Genomic DNA, 17,154 nt, shown 5'->3' on the forward strand with positions numbered 1-17,154 from the left:
TTTGCCCAAATATGTCCCTTTCCCCCTCCCTCGCCCAGCACCCGGCGCCCGTAGGCACCCCCGAGCCGCGGGGCTGGCACTCGGACGTCGCCCGGCCTCGGTGTCCCGGGCCGGCCCTGCCGGGAGCTCCCCTCCAGGATGCCCTTCCGGAAAGGTAGGCGGAGTGCCCCCCCTTGCGCTCCCGGGCCGGGGCGGGAGACCTGCGCCGCCAGGTGCCGGGGGCGGCCGGGAGGGCGCGGGGCCAGGACCCGCACTGCCCCTCTCCTGCCGCATCGCCCCTCCGACCCCACGTCGCCCCCTCCGGGCACTCGGCGGCCGACCCCACGTGCCGGAGCCGGTGCTCAGAGCCGGCGCGCAGAGCCGGCGGCGGAGGCGGCGCGCAGAGCGCGGTCGCGGTAGTTGGACCGCACCCGGATTGCGCCGCAGCAAGTTCTGAGATGCAGGTGGAATCGGGTTCTCCCGGAGGACTGGAGATTTGGGGCGGGGGGGTGGATTGTTCTACGGTGGCGAGAGGTTTGCAGCGTGGGGTCCCGGCGGCGCGCTCGGATTGCGGTCTGAGTCTCCGGGAGGGAGTGGAGGGCGAGGGGTTAGGGGGGGCAGCTCGGCGGTGTGGAAGCAGGTCCGAGTGCGGGTCCTGTCTTCGGCCTTTTCTACCCTCTGACTCTCGGGAAGTCATTTAACCACCCGGAGCCTCAGTTTCTTCATCCGCAAAACGAGCGCGTGACCCGGGACGGCCGTGTGGGGACCGGGACGGGTGAGAGGCGCGCGGCGCAGCATGCAGAGGCGCGGGGTAACGGCCGGCCGGCCGGCCAGGCAAGACCTGCCTCCCTGTGCCTGGCAGCTGGCACCCAGCGCCCCACCTGGCCCACCTGCACCGCGGGCTGGGTGCGCGAGGCCTGTCGGAAAATCCCAGATGCTCGCGGGTCCCCATTTACCGGGCAGGGCGATGGAGGCCCTGCTGTGCCCAGGGCGCTGCAGAGCTGGGCCGGGACTTGGCCACCCTCAGGTCGGAGCCTAGGATGGAGGAGACTCGTTTTACTTTCCGAACAGAGCTGATTGGCTCCTCCTGCTTTTTCTGTTTGTGTTGGAAGGGGTTTGGGCTCGGTTACCCATTGTCACTCTGACCCAAGGCTTCCCCACCCCCACCTGGGTACCACTGACCGGGGCGAAAAGAGAGTAAGCCGAGACTCCCTCCCAGGCACCCGGGTACCTGGGACTGGCTGCGTGGCTTCCCGCCGCTGCCTCCACCCCACCTTTCTGGCCGCCTCTTCACTTCTCTCATAATCCCGATGAATCGTCAGGTTAATGCTACGGTTGCCAGTATTACCTTATTGGCCTTTGTCCCTTAAACGGAGGTTGCTAAGGTGCCACTGTGAGGTCCTGGTTGTGAAGATACATGGTTGGCACTCCCTGTGCTGTGGGGATGTTGAGAAGGAAGGTGAAAGCCACGAGCAGGGACCGAGGCTTCAGTCGGATCCTCAGCTGATGACGTGTGGTCCCAAACTCACCGTCTTCATTGGCTCCATTATTCCATATATAACGGCAACGCCGTGTCCCTGGACGTTCCCCCGAGTCCCCAGCTGACCTCATTTAGCTGCAGTGTGAATGGTCATTTATCTGCTGTGTTCTGTGGCCTCTGGAGGCAAACTCCTAGGAGGCAAAGTGCCCGTTTACTTGTCACGGAGCTGGAGGGAGCCTTATGCAGGAGGCTTAAGTACCTGGGCTGTTGAGTGAGTGTTCACCTGTGAAGGTTTCCCTGTGTGATGGCATCATTAGGTCACATGCGACAGACGTCTGTCTGCCCGCTGCCAACCACGTTAAGCTTTGATTTTTTTTTTTCTAATCTGAAGAGAACACTGCTGCCTGGAGAGGTGAATCCTGCCCCTCCATTCTGTGAATGCTGATTCCTAAAGGTCCAGGGTGTGAGAAACAGGTGTTGCTGGGATTTCTGGAAGCTTTGGTGTGAGCCAGGGCAGGGGCCCTGGAGGGCTTGCTTCCAGCCCAAGGCAGAACCTCCCCACTTGGCTTGGTCGGAACCTCCTGTTGAGAAGTGAACACAGCAAGTGGAAATGATGGCGAGGCCGGGCTTGTTCAATCTGGTGATGAGATGTCATCTGGACCTGCCTGGAGGTGGAGAGGTGGGCCCGTGACCCGGGATATGGCACCCCACCCCTGGAACTGTCCCGGTGCTGGAGACTTCAGCATATGTATATATATGGAATATATATACAGTATATATTCAGACTTCAGTATATATATACTCTTTTATACTTAAAACAATTTTTGAACCATCTGAATCTACTAACTATTCAAAAAAAGTAATTTAAAAAATGGGAAATGAAAAGACTTTTGCTTCTCGCCCCGCAAAACGAAGAGAAGCCAGATGGCGAAGGACTTCCTTGTAGCTAACGTCTAGAAGGTTAATTGACCGCTGATTCCCTTCCCAGGCTGTGTTTCTGTGTCTTGACAAGTAAGACTCGGGGACCAGCTGGGTCAGGGCCTGGCAGGAAGCACACGCCCGCTCTTATAGGGCAAGTTGAGAAGAATTTAATGAAGGGCCTGTTACAAAGGTTTGGGTTAGGGTAGAGGAAAACCACAGGGGATATTGCAGAAGCCCAGGCAGTCCCACCCCAGGCCTGAGGGGTGAGGGCCGAGCAGTCACTGGAGCCAGTGGCCCAAGGGGGGCTGCCCCTCCCTGGAGGATGCAGGCGGCTTGTGGCCCCGCAGAGGCCCCACGCTGCTCCCTCCCTCTGACCCCAGGACATGGGCGGCCGAGGGACAGGGAGCCTGTTGTGTGTGTGCAGGTCAGCCTGCGGGGACCGGAGCCGGGTGGATTTGCCCTTCGTGACAGCGGATCTGGGGGAACAAACAGATGACCAGCTGATCTTTGGTACTCGTCCTGGGCCTTGCCTGTGAGAGGCTTGATCAATGGCACTGAATGTAATTAGGGCAGAGTTCAGTGACTGCACGCCACTCACTCGCTCGCTCATTCATTCGTTCGTTCATTCATTCATTCATTCATTTTCTAGACGGAGCGCCTGCTCTGCGCCGGGCACGCTCGAGGTTCTCTGTGAATGACAGACTTGGCAGTTCCCTCGCCGCAGTCACACCTCCCCGGCGTGGTCCACCTCCTGTGATCATGGCCAGCAGGGACCGTGTAGCCTGAGATGGGTGAATGGTGGGGCGGGGTGGCGGGCAGTAGCTGATGGTGCCCTTCCCCGCCGGCTGAGGGGATGGCATGCGGGCACCGCGTTTACACTCATATCCGCCCTGGCCTCTCTGCTTGGTGGCTCCAGGGTGCTGGGTGCTAGTGGGGCGAACAGAGTCCGACCCTCAGCCGAGCTGCTGGAATTTTGAGATGGGCTTGAGTAAGAAGGAAATGCCCTGACGTGGACCATTAGGGAAACTCGTGAGAACAAAGGGGTGGGAAGAACTTAGGTGGGCCCCAGGAGGAAGGTGGTGAACGGGGTTATTAAAGCTGGAAACTTCTCCGTCTGGAGGATGTTAAAGGCAGGCTAGATGGTGATTTTCTAGGGGGTTGAGGAGTGCTCTGTTCAGAGACTGTGGTCTTGGCTAAATTCTCGAGGTCCCTTTCGGGTGGAGAAGCTGAAAAAAATGTCTTCAGATGGTGGAGTCCTAAGTATTCCTGCACATCCTACCTTCAGTAGGGATGGGGATAGGGGTGAAGGTTCTAATAATAAATAACAGTAAGAAACCAAACACACTTAGGGACCACCTTCCAGGTCCTGTGCTGAGTGCTTTGCACGTGTGCATTTGTCCTCACAACTACCCCAGGGGCTATTATTTCCACTGTGAAGGTGAAGGAAGTGAGGCTCAGAGAGGCTCCGTACACAACCGTCAACTCGTGTGCTGAGCAGCGCTGGACTGAGGCTCTGCCTTTCCGGCTCGGACCCCAGTGACGGGCTAGCCTGGGATGTGGTATGATGTGTGTCAGGCTGAGACCGTACAGTGTGATAAGTCTGCCGTTATGAACATCAGACGTCTTCCACGTTAGAAATGAGCCGAGAGACAGACTTAGATGCCTGACTCTTCTGAATCCTTGAGAGAGGCAGGTGGAAGGGATGGGACTGCACGTGGGGACAGTCGGGGTTCCCCTCTCTCCCGTGGCCCCAAGGGCACAGCTGTCAGGGGCTGGACTCATAACATGGGTCTGGTGTCATGGAGATGATACGCCAGCCAGATGTCAGGTCACAGCTGCCCAGGAACTGCCCCGTCCCCTGCTGGGCACGGAGGCAAAGACAAGTCCCACTGTTGCAGGAGATGCAGCACCTTCGGGGTTCCTGCAGGTGAGCTGCTTGCAGCGGGAACTCCATCGCAGTTAGGTCAGCATTTTTGGACCCAAATCCGGGACCTCTCCTTCCTTTCACTCCCAGTAGAAGTGCAAAGAGCAGATCCCGACTAGACTCGGCAGGGCTGGGCTGGTCCCTGGTCCTTTCATCCCTCCCCTGAGCTCCGGTGCTGGGCCGGCACCGCCCTCCACTCTGGAGCCCTGCGGGCGGGCTCTGTCCTCAGGCACACTTTCCTCCCTTGGGGTCTGGCAGCTTGCTGGGCAGGACGGGCTCCATTTCAGAGACTACTGCCCCAGGGAAGCACCCGCCAACCAGGCTGGGCCTGCCCGTTTCCATCAGGGCCTCTGTCTCCAGGTTTCCCTTCTGAATCCTCTGCTTTGTCTTCTCAGGCCTTTGATCCCTGGGCTGCGCCCTTCTAATGCCTTCCCATTATCTTAAAGTGCGTCCTCTGCTGTGGTCCGTGTCCTCAATGTCCAGTAGTGGCCACCAGGGTCCCTGTGCTCCCACATCTGTGCTTCCCTCCTGCATCCTGTCCCCTCTGAGGACCCAGCCGCACCCTCCCAGGTGCTGCCATCCTTCACGGTACATTTGCACACGTGTGGATATACACGTGGGCACGTGCAGGCTTCTGGTGGTTCCTTAAGGCCCTGCTCAAGTTCAAGTCTTCTCTGCCCTGTTTTCCATCTATTCTATGCAGATGGGGCTCTTGCAGGCAGTTACTTGTCCTCACACTTAATTGTCCTCAATTTGGGGGAGGGTCTAGATCTCATACTTCTATCTGGCCAGGTGATAGCAAGTGCTTCATAAATCCTTTGCCTGGTTAATTTGTCCAAAACTCCGTTTTCTTCTGCAGTGAGTAGTTGCAGAGCCGAAGTAAGACCGTCAGATCCCTAAAAGATTAGGGTCATCGTCCCACATGTAATTTAAAATAAAGACAATACCACGTCATAAATGTAAGCAAGGCGGACACTCTTCTGATTTTTACTATGGTCACGATTTTGGTGCTTTTGGGTGAAATAGCAGGGTCCAAACAACAGTAACAACAGCACCTGATGCTGTGTGCCTGAGTGTGTTCTGCACCTTGGTTAGTTCAGACCTGGGGGCCCCGTGCAAGCAGGCGCTCTTCTCCTTGTGGAGCTAAAAGTACCACATGCTCAGGAATTTACATCCGCGAAGCATCCAAGCATGCGTCATCCCTTTACCTCCCCTGCAAGGAATGTGAATCTTTAACTTCACAGGACTTTCCCAGGGCAGGGCCTGGGTGGTCACCTCTGTCCCAGCTCCTGGCACCTACGCGGGTGGCCTCCTGTTTCCTCCTTATCTGCATCGGATTCCTGGGAGGTGCCGGAATCAGCACCTGGGGGCCCTACAAGAGGCAGGCAGACTCTGTCTTCCTGTCCTTCCCAATTGCTGCATTTAGATGAAAGCTGGATAAAACGAACACAGGAAGTCACAAAGTCACAGGAGAAACCCGGGAAGAGCAGGGGGAGGGGCACAGGGAGTGAGGGGAGGGGGGAAAAGGAGGGGAGGGGAGGGGAGGGAGGTCAGGAGTGCTCCCACCCCAGGCCCCTGGCCAGCAAGCTGTTCTGCAGGAGTTGAGGTCCGAGGTCTGTAACCTAAGAGCCCGGGTCTTTTATAACCTCTGCCGCCCCGGCCCGCAGTGTGACGGCCCCAGGTGATGATCGGCAGAGACCAGGAGGAGGAGGAGCGAGTCGGCGTTTACAGACAGGCTCTTCTCTCAGTGTTTATTCATCATTGTTGGGACAGTCCTGAGAGCGGCTGGGTCAGGGCAGGTACCCACAGGTGGCAGAAGTGACGCGGAAGCTGCAGGAAGCAACTAAGGATGTGGGGCCGTGCCCTCAGCAGGAGTCAGATGTATGCTGTCGGGGAGACACCCCGGCCGGGCGCTGGGAGACCCAGTGGTGGCAGGTCCACCGTGTTGGTGACGGGCTGGGTCTCAGGGCCACCCCTGGATGGCGCTCGGCCTCGGTTGACCCATCTGGAAACAAAGGGGGTGAAGTGAGATTCCCTGCAGCTCCGGTCCAGAGACTGATGCTTCCCAGTTGCTGGGACGCTTGTCACACATGCGCCCCGTCTCCCCCTCCGAGCTCCTTGGCTAAGCCGGGCCACGGGAGGCTGGGGGTCCCTGCTGGGCCGGGTTCTCCAGGGACTCTGTCCCGGGCACCCTGGCCTGTCTCTCCAGCAGCTTCAGGCGGGAGGCGAGTGGCAAATGATGGCATCTTGGGCGTGCGGTCTCTGGTCTCTGCACTCCTCCGGCTACGACTTCAGGACGGAAATTGGACCAAAAGGAAGTCGGCGTTGGAGCCCGCCTTCTGTGGAAGCACACGGTACCCTTCTGGAACCTGCCCGTGATGTCAGGCCGACGTCATCCTGGGTCTGCATCCTGCAGGGAGCTCGCGGCCACCATCTCTTTGAGGGTCTCCCCAGAGTCTAAAGGAATCACCAGTAGCAGGGCCTTCCGTGCGGAACTTCAGCAAAGAGTGACCGAGCCTCACGTGTTCACAGGGGGCCTGGGGAAGAGCTGTAGATCATGTATATCAAAAATCGAAGCCCCGGGGACTTCCCTGGCTGTCCAGTGGTTAAGACTTCGCCTTCCAATGCAGTGGGTGCGGGTTCAATCCCTGGTTGGGGAGCTAAGATCCCACATTCCTTGGGGCCAAAAAACCAAAATATAAAATAGAAGCAATATTGTAACAAACTCAATAAAGACTTTGAAAAATGGTCCACATGGACTTCCCTGGTAGTGCAGTGGTTAAGAATCCGCCTGCCAACGCAGGGGACACGGGTTCGAGCCCTGCTCCGGGAAGATCCCACGTGCCATGGAGCAACTAAGCCCGTGCGCCACAACTACTGAGCCTGCGCTCTAGAGCCCGCGAGCCACAACGACTGAGCCCACGTGCTACAACTACTGAGACTGCGCGCCTAGAGCCTGTGCTCCGCAACAAGAGAAGCCACTGCAATGAGAAGCCAGTGCACCACAGCGAGGAGTAGCCCCCGCTCACCGCAGCTAGAGAAAGCCTGCGCCCAGCTACGAAGACCCAACACAGCCATAAATAAATAAATGAATAAATAAGTAAAGTGGTTCATCTTATTAAAAAAATGGTCCACATCAAAAAGTCTTTAAAAAAAACTGAAGCCCTAGTGTTTCCCACGTAAGTTCAACTGTGAGCAACTTGGAAAATGCAGAGAACCGCAAAGAAGAGCATGAAAGCCGTTCATCATTTCACGACCTGCAGAGAACAGTTCCAGGATTCCTCCTGGTGACAAGGCCGGTGGAGGGACAGCAGTAAGAGGAGCAAACCCCCATCCCACTGGCCTGAACCAGCACGTCTGGCTCCTGCCTGCATCTGTGTCCAGACTGAGCGAGGGGGCCCAGCCTGGAGGTGTCACAGCCCTGGTCAGGGGCCAGGCAGGCGACGTCTGCGGAACGGGAGAGTTTGGGGCTGTGCTGCCCTGGCCGTCCTGCCTGGAAGTGCAGGGATGCTGATGCTTTTGAGAAAACAACCGAGGGCCGATTGCTTTGGTATTTTGACTGTCGGCCTCACCTGCTGCACCCCAGCGATGGGATTCAGGAAGGCCTCCCGCTGAGGCATCATCCAGAGGCCTGGGGACGAGGGCCAGTCTTCACAGGAAGGGCAAGATTCCATCAGCCGGTGGGGTCGGACAGGAGCTTATCAGGGTGCCCCCATGTGGGCTTTGAAGCAGGAAGAGAGAAGGAGAGAGGTCCTGAGCACAGAAAGACGCATTTTGATGCAGACTCTTGGGAAAGCCTGGCCCTCGGCACCACGCCCCCTGACTGCTGGGGTGGCTCATGCTGCCGGGGAACAACGGGTACAGGGGCACCGTTTGTCTCATTCCTGCCCGCACATTTGGGTTAACTGGGGAGCTTTTAAAAAAAGTCGGATGCTCCAGAAATTCTGATTTAATGTTCTGGGTTGATGCCTGGGCAGAAAGATTCATGAATCAATCTTATCTGTAGGGTACGAGGTACACGGTGACATTTCCAGTCTATTCCATTTCATTAACAAAGATTCTGGTCGGGCTCCGAAGACCCATTTCAAGGCCACGAATGGGGAGAGACCCACACTCTTGAAAATGCTAGGAAGCCCTCACCGGCACCTCCCAGACTCCTTTGCACCTCGGGTTCTGGGTGTGACTGAGGGTCTCCGTCAGGTCTGGGGGGTGCAAGTGACCTGCCTGACCTTTGGGGGGTGGGTTTCTGAGCCAGGGGGCCGTGGGAGGAAGCAGCGGATCCATCTAGAGGGAGGGAGGCCCCCATCAAGCAGCCATCTGCATGGGCCATGTTTTGCTGGAGAACATCATAAACATTTTGGGAATATAGGAAAGGGAGAGTTACAGCTGAGGAACTTGAGAAGAAAAGGCAAGAAACACACTAGGAGGCCGGCTGCGCTGCCCCTGCCTGTGCCGACTGCCCCCAGCCCCGTGATGTTATCAATACTTTAGTCGCCCCCATTAGCCCTTCCATCACGTGGCAAATGTCTGTTCAGCGCCTCGTGGAGCAGGGCTGAGTCAAGTGCTGAGGGTGCAGCAGGGAACTGGACAGAGACGCCTGCCCTCGTGGCCTTACGTCCTGACGGGGAGACAGACGGTAACAGACGAGTGAGTACGGTATGTGTCCAGTGGGTATCAGTGCTGGGGAGAAAAATAACACGGGAAAGAAGAGGGAGGGTGCGGGGGCTGCTGTTTTAAATAGGATGATAGGATGGTCACTGAGAGGACATCTGGGCAGAAACAGAAGGGACTGGGGGAGTGGACCACGCGGTATCTTAGGAGAGTGGCTGGCAGGGGGACGTGTAGGTGCAAAGGCCCTGTGGCCACAGTGGGCTGAGTGTGGAGGCCAGTGGGGCTGGTGTGTAGTGCGTGTGGGACATGGCTCAGAAAGCGTGGGTCATTTGGGTCCTCGAGGCCGTGGTAAGGCTTTGGCCTCCTCCTTGGAGTGGGTGGGAGGCCCTGGGAGGGTTTTAGTGGGGGCGAGGCTCGAGTGAACTTTAGGTTAGCAAACCCTCTGGATGGTCCGTGGCTGCCCTCCCGAGATCAGGTTGCAGGTGGCACGGGAGTCGGCTGAGGTGGCCCGCGAACGGTGCCGTGGGCTGGGGTCCGGGTGGTGCAGTGGGAGGTTGGGTTCTGAGTGTGTTCAGGAGGTAGAGACCGCGGGACCTGTGGATGGATTGGACGTGGAGGGAGGGAGAGTGAGTCAGGGTAGCTCCCACGACTGCCCCCTGGCTGATCTGTGGGGATGCTGAGGACATTAACAGCCTCAGGACCAGCCAAGGGGACAGGTCACAGCGGGGTGGGGTTAGGGGGCCTAGTGCCTGTTGAGTAACTATGAGAGGATTTGAGAGGTTTGGGACTCGGCACGCGGCCCTCTGCAAAGATCCATTATGCTCTGGGCTCGTCTCCAGATAGAGAAGCAACTGGCTTCCAAGTCAAATCAGGGTTGACCGTTCTTGCCGCACATAAGGGATCCATCAAGTTTCCGTGTGGCGCTGGGCACAGATAGTTTCCAAGCTGGGAGGGAAGCGACTGGTAGGTTTCCCACGGGGCCAGTGTTTCCATGTCAGTAGTACCAAAGTAGCAATTTAATTTCTCTCCCTTCCTCAGTTTCCTTAAACTGTGAAGGCCCCCATTGTGGGGAGAAAAGGAAAACCCCACTCCAGGAAGGCTTCCTGAACAAACTCAGGCCAGCCACCATCTGACCAAGTTAGCCTCCTAACGGGGTGACCAGCTTACCCTGGATCACCCGCGATTTCCCTGTTTTAGCCTCGACAGTCCCAAGACCCAGCCACCTCCTCATCCCAGGCAAACTGGGACAGTGGGTCAGCCTCCCCACCTCCAGCCAACCCTCATGCCTTGGGCTTGATGACCCCTAGACGGCCTCATGTTAGAGGAAGAGGTTTGAAAACCTCAACCACGTTTGAACAACAAATAGAATCCAAGCTAATTCTGTGGCCCTGGGTTACGGCTTGAAAGTATGGAAAATACGTTTCAAAGCAATTCTGCCAACAGCTGCATCAGGAAATCAGAGCAAGAATTTTATCATCAACTTGCTGTAATAACAGCACAGAAATCTGAATCTGCAAATTGCCTGGTTTCAGTGTGAAGATCCTAAAACTCAAATGTCATCCCCTTTTCATGAAAATGAGTCAGTCAGCATCCACTTTACCATGAATCATGTTTGCTGTTGTTACATCATTTCCCAGATATAAGTGGGGAAAAAGAACCAGAAAGCAGTTCCAGCTGAAATCATGTTTGGTGCAAATCCCGGATGATATAAAAGCTTTTTGTATAAAGTCATTTGAATGCAGTGAAAGGTCATATGGTCACTACTGCTTTAGAGGAAATTGGTTTCTTAACCTCATAAAACTCTTACAAATTCATTGTGGATGCCTCCCAATAAGTAATACATGGCATGACACTAAACTGGTCATCCGCTCTCCAGGAGAACTAGCTGTGCCCAGCAAGGGGACAGGCCTGTGTGTCTACGTGGCCGTGTTCCTTTCTCTGGCTTCTGTTAGAAATAACCAGATGACTGGTAAAAACCTTTTAAAAATCAGGGAGTGTGTAACGGGCTGAAGAAAAGAAGAGAAATTTAGCCTCTTCACTTCTCAGGAAAACACAGATGGAGATCACCGTGGAAGGCTCCATTTTACCCTTCTTTGCTGGCAGAAACGAAGTCTGACGTTATCAAGTGTCGGGGAGAATGCTGGTCAGAAGGGTCTCTGATATATTGCTGGTGGGCGTGGGAAACAGTTTGGAATTGTCTTGTAAAGTTGAAATCTGCACACCCTGTAACCAGGTGGCATTCCTGGGTGTGTCACAGAGAGACTTCTGGCCCGCTGGTGTTCACTCTAAGACTCTATTAGGAATGCCTTTAAACAACCTGAAAGCACATGGACAAGAGAAGAATGAATTCACTCTTGGTGTAGTCCCATAACAGAATATTCTATGGCCGTTTGAATGAGCTACACTCTGAAGACAGCTACACTCAGTATTGTCCATGACAATTTAAAAAATCTCAAAACATTAGATACAGTCAGATACTTTTTAAAAAACAAAATTAAAACAACAAAAACTAAACAATATGCTTTTGAGGAATACCTATATAATAAAACGATATTTCTTTTATGAGATTCAGGAGAATGGTTACTTCTCTCTTGTACAGACAGACGTTATCAGAGCCGGTAATTCAGATGTCAATTGGCTGATAGATTCCTGGTTGTCTATTATATCATTAAAACGAACCAACATACAGAAGAGGGCCATTCAGGGGTCAATGATGGGAGCATGAGATGAACCAAGGGTTAAGATTAACCCAGTTCTCTATACCCAAATCACCAAAGCATGAAGAGGAATTTTCCTTCCTACTTGTTAAAAAGATCAGCAGCTCCCAAAGCTGTAAGTTTTCATGGTTTATAAAATAGCTGTAAGGCAGCTAGATTGCCGTTTGTGCCCACAGGAGGGATTGTTTGCTAAGTAAGTGGACGTGTAGCAAGAAGAAGACGGTCAATCCAGGACTGAATGTCACATGGCATCTAAATAGAACATAAAGTCATATTTTAAAATTTTAAATTCTTGTTTCTACTATTACCAATTATATTTAAGTTTTAACAGAGAAATGAAATGATTTGGAGAGTCCATTTCAAATAGTAGGTACTTTAAAGTATTAGGTCCTTAGAGGGAAGGACCCAGATTAGAGACAGGACCGTAAATGCGGTGGGTGGTCCTGCCCCGGGTCCTGGGCGTGATGGTGCCCATCGGCAGAATTCATTTGGAGCCTGTATTGTATTTGAGTTAATTTCCTGCTTTTGATGGTTGTCCTGTGGTTATGCGTGTAGGCGAGCATCTTTGCTTTTAGGTAAGTATTAAGGAGGAATGGGGCACATTTTACCCTTGTGGTTCCAAAAAAAATAATATGTATGAATATTTAATAATTAAAAATACTATGTGTGGTATTTTGTATATGTAAAATATGTATATATTTAAATAGTGATAACACAGACTGATAAAGTAAATACGGCAAAATGTTAACAACTGGTGAATCTGGGTGGAGGATACATGGAAATTCTTTGTGCTACTTGAAATTCTTCTGTAAGTTTAAAATTATGTCAAAATGAGAAGTTAAAACAGAGGTGAGAGGTGAGTGGTCACCTCTCCAGCCTCATGGCCTTCCCCTGCCCCTGGTTCTTCTACGCACTTCCCATCACTCTCCTTGGCTGTCTCTTACCCCACTGTGTCTAAGGGTACAGACAAGGGCACTTTAAAAAAATTAAAAAAAAAATTTTTGGCTGTGCTGCGCAGCCCCCCCAGGGATTTAACCCGTGCCCCGGCAGTGGATGCGTGGAGTCTTAACCACTGAACTGCCAGGGAAGTCCGAGCAAGGGCTCTTCTTATACAAAGGATTCATCGACTGTATAACCCAGCAGTTCCACTCCTAGGAATATGCCCCAGAGAAATGAAAAACACATCTATGCAAAAAGATATGTGTGCATTTTCATAGCAGCATTACTCATAATCCCCTAAAAGGAGAAGCCACCCAATGTCAGTGGACTGATAAATATTTTAAAATGTGGTATATCCATACAATGAAATACTATTCAGCAACAAAAAGGAATGAAATATGCCACAACCTAGACAACCTGGAAACACACTCTCAGTGAAAAAGCTATTTCCAAAAGACTGTATGATTTCATGGATACTTACTGTCCAGAAAAGGCAAATCTATAGAGACAGTAAGTAGATTTGAGGTTGCCTAGAAGTTAGAGGGGGAGGGAGATGGGGACTGAGACAGCTGAAGAGTTCTTCGGGGTGGGGGGGAATGGAAAGGTTCTAGATTTGTGATTTTTGCACAAGTCTGTGAATATACTAAGAAACAGTGAATTGCATGGTTTTAAATGGGTGAATTCGATCTCAAGAAAGCTGTTCCAAAAAACAAACAAAAAGAATTCACTGTCTTCACGGCAGCTGGTTTCTCAGCCTTTGAGAAGGAAGGTTTGGCTCCACTTTCTGGATAAGCAGGAAGAGAAAGATTTCATAGACCTTGTCAAGGTGACGGATGACCAGGAGGAATGGCTGAGGCTGGTCCTGGTTTCCAGGCTCCGTCTGGACTTCTGCCTGCCCATCCTTCTGCCTGCCCATCACTTCCTTGTCCTTCTTCCGTGAGGGCTGGCTTCGGGGCAGGGGGGCTTCAGGGCAGGGGTGACGCGGACCTTGACCTGGGAGCTGCCTCAGGAGACCTCTGGGAGTATGGGAGCGTGCTGGGCAGGCAGGAGGGACCTGGGTTCCAGTCCTATGATGTCTCTACCTGTCGAGGGACCTCTGATGGTTGCTTCATCTCTCTGGACCTTCATTCTCTCCTCTGTAAAATGGAGGCGTTAACTGGGTCATCTCTTCCAGCAAGTTCCTTCTGCAATTCTAGTGGTCTTCTTTCATCTCTCATGCTGTTAGGATTAACAGCATTAAACATGCATTTGATTTTTAGCACCCAAAGGGGCTATAGTAATGATTCTTACGTTTGATTTGTAATATATGTATTTAGTTATCTTGATGGGTATCATGAAGGTCTTCAGAAAATTAACTTTAATTAATTGCTCCTCTTCATGCCCTCTACAAAGTGTGTGGCAGACTGAGTTCTGGGAAGACCATGTGTAGAGGCAACTTGAACAAATCACGACAGGCCAGTCTCTCCTGCTCTGAAGTGTCATCTCTCTGTCCTAACCTGGGGCCCGTACACCTTACGTCTTTAGGGATTTCAAAACAGTGGTTCACACCAAGATCTAAGTCAGTCTTTTTTGTTATTGGTTTGCATTTTACGTTTTTTTAAGCTGATGTGTAGCATACATGCACTAAGTGTACAGATCTCAATCAGCTTCTACACATGTACTCATCCATGTGACCAGCACTGGGGTCAAAGCTAGAGAACATTTCCAGTCCCCAAAGGCTCCTCGGTGCCCTTGCCATTCAAAACTCTTCCCAGCAGGAACCCCTATTCTGACTTCTCCCATTAGAAATCTTGTTTGTTCTTGAACTTTACCTAGATGATATTATGCATTACGTATCTTTTTTGTTTCTTCTGAATATTTTTTATATCGAATTATAGTTCATTTACAATATTATATAAGTTTCAGGTGTATAATGTAGAGATTCACAATGTTTAAAGGTTATACTCCATTTATAGTTCTTAGAAAATATTGGCTACATTCCCTGTGCTGTACAATACATCCTTGTAGCTTATCTTATACATAGTGGTTTGTGTCTCTCAATCCCCTACCCCTATATCTTGCTCCTCCCCCTTCCCCCTCCCCACTGGTAACCACTAGTTTGCTCTCTATATCTGTGAGTTTGTTTCTGTTTTGTTATATTCACTAGTTTGTTTTATTGTTTAGATTCCACATATAAGTGATATCATACAGTATTTGTCTTTCTCCATCTGATTTATTTCACTGAGCTTAATGCCCTCCAAGTCCATCCATGTTGCTGCAAATGGCAAAATTTCATTCTTTTTTTAACATTACGTATCTTTTGAAGGTGGCTTCTTTCCATCAACATTCTGACCATGAGATTTTCCTATGTGGTTGTTTGTAGAAGGCTTAGTTCATCCTTGTTGCTATGGAGTGTTCCGTTGTGTCCTTTCTGTTGTTGACCTTTGGGTTGTTTTTGGTTTGGGGTTATCATGCCCTGAGGTCCGATGAACATTTTATTTGTACCTGCCTTTTGGTGGTGAAAACACTCATTTCTGTGGACTTGCCAGCTGATGGTGGAGATGGAGGTTTAGCTCCTCTAGCACCTGGCTGTAGATGAAGTTGTCTTTTGTGGATTAGAGATTGTGTTTTCTACTTGATGTTGGAGAAGGATGCTGTCTTCCTTGGGAAAAGTTTACCTTCCGGAGATTTTTTTCCCCTCATATCTTCCTTACTCTGCCTTCGCTCCCGGAAACACAAAGTTTTGCAATTCTTTACATTTCTTGCAATTTCATTGCATGCTTTTCCTTGTGCACACCACTCACTTTCCCAGCTCTGCTTTTTCTTATCAGCTCCCTCCTTGGATGCATCTGTACCCTACCCTTCAAGGCCCAACTCAAAACACAGGCTGCCTTAAAGTCTTTTTAAAATTTGTCTAGTGTTTATTTTTAAAATGTTTATAGGTGTTGAATTCACTATTACAGTAGGAGAAATTCTTTACTTTGCAAAAAAGATCCAGCATTTTCTTCTTTTATTTTTAAATTTAATTAATTAATTTTTTAAAATTTAGCCTTACAGTCTTCAAGCCGGAGGTAGTCATGGTTCCTGTGCTGTAATGTGTGTTCATTCCATTTCCCCAGCTAGACTGTAAGTTCCCAGGTAGTGTCCTGTTGTCCAGCCTCGGGCCTGGTAGATGACTGACAACCATATATTGAATTAACTAATGAATTAATAGGAACATTAATACTTCAGTGCACAGAAGAGGCCTCAAAGAATGTCATTCTCTGACTTGAGGGTCTTTCTTGCTTCTTGATTAAATCAGAATCTTATCCCAATCCCTGACAACGATCACACAGAAGGTGCGCTTCGGGGAGCCTGACCTGCCCGCGAAGGAACAGAAGCCCAGAAAGCTGACACCTTTTCCAGAGTCTCTGGGGTTTGCAGCTGCCTGGCTCGGGAGCACCCAGCCTCTAGGCCTTCATGTGTTGTTGACCCTGCAGAATAGCTCTGATGACTTCTTCTGGGGCATTTCCTCGAGTTTTATTCTGCATTGCACCTCTCCTTCATTGCTCCCCCTTCTAACCAAACACCTCTTTTTCAGAGAGAGACGAGTTAGACGCTGTTCTCTCCAATATGCTTAGGTAGGATCCTAAGTTATTGAAGCCGGGACACCCGCCATCACAACCACACAGGGTGTCTGGGGGGACGTTAAGAACGAATCAGAACCCCTGAGAGGACCCCCCTGGAACACGAGGTAATAGAGTTCAGGCGGTCCTGGGTCTCCTCCTGAAGGTTTGAGAACCACTGCAGTGTGTGTGAGATGAATGGATGGGACAGGCCTGGCTGGCTGTAACAAAGGAGACACGAAATGCTTAAGTGACAGCAGAAATGCGTCCCAGCACAAGTGGCCAAAGGGAGGCCCAGGTTTCAAGAGACCTTTTCTGTGACCCCTGTGCTTCCTAATTATCAATGTCCACATTGTTCTTTGATCTGCAGCAGAAATGGCAGCATCTGCCCTCCTCGAAGTCTGTTATAAAGTGGCCGCCCACTGAGCGTGTGAGCCTCCCTAAAGGGGGCAACTGCTCTGCTCAGGAGGCGGGGGGCCTGGGAGCAGATGGGAAATCTTTTCCTGCACCGAATGTTGGATAAAACACCCGGGACTCATTTGCCCCAGACGTGTCCCTTTAATTGCATATGTACTTTATTTGTGTGTCTACACAAACATAACACTTTTAACTTACACTTGATGACTCAGGAATAGTTTTTGGCTGCATGAGCATTAATTGCGTGTGTCAGGAAAGTAATAAAAGTGTGTGACGGCAACGAGGGACACTCCTTGCCTGGAGGGTTTTCCATTTCTCTCTTTTTACTTTAAAAAATGTTAAGCATTTAGCAGAGTTGCAGGCATGGCACAGGGAACAACCCGTGTCACCTGGATTCCCTGGCTGTTGCATTTTACTGTGTTATTGTCTCAACCTGTTTTGCTGTTGTTGAACCATTTGAGACTTTGTTGCAGACATAATGACACGTCATCCCTAAATAATTCAGCGTGTTCCTCCCCAGATCAAGAATGTTCTCTCTCCCTCTTTTTTTTTTTTATAAATTTCTTTTTCTTTCTTTATTTT

The 17,154-nt window shown here is 51.3% G+C and overlaps 1 protein-coding gene across 1 annotated transcript in view; it reads left to right on the forward strand.

Annotated features, from left to right (window-relative positions):
• The first annotated feature begins 41 nt into the window (after positions 1 to 41).
• Positions 42 to 17,154, forward strand: part of PFKFB3 (6-phosphofructo-2-kinase/fructose-2,6-biphosphatase 3) — an 83,508-nt gene continuing 66,395 nt past the window's right edge. The window contains exon 1 of the mRNA XM_068559988.1: positions 42 to 154. Within this exon, the coding sequence (XP_068416089.1) occupies positions 139 to 154 (16 nt within the window). The 5' untranslated portion in view covers positions 42 to 138. The remainder of the gene's footprint in view (positions 155 to 17,154) is intronic.

This window comes from Eschrichtius robustus, chromosome 1 (assembly GCF_028021215.1).
Source record: "Eschrichtius robustus isolate mEscRob2 chromosome 1, mEscRob2.pri, whole genome shotgun sequence".
NCBI lineage: Eukaryota > Metazoa > Chordata > Mammalia > Artiodactyla > Eschrichtiidae > Eschrichtius > Eschrichtius robustus.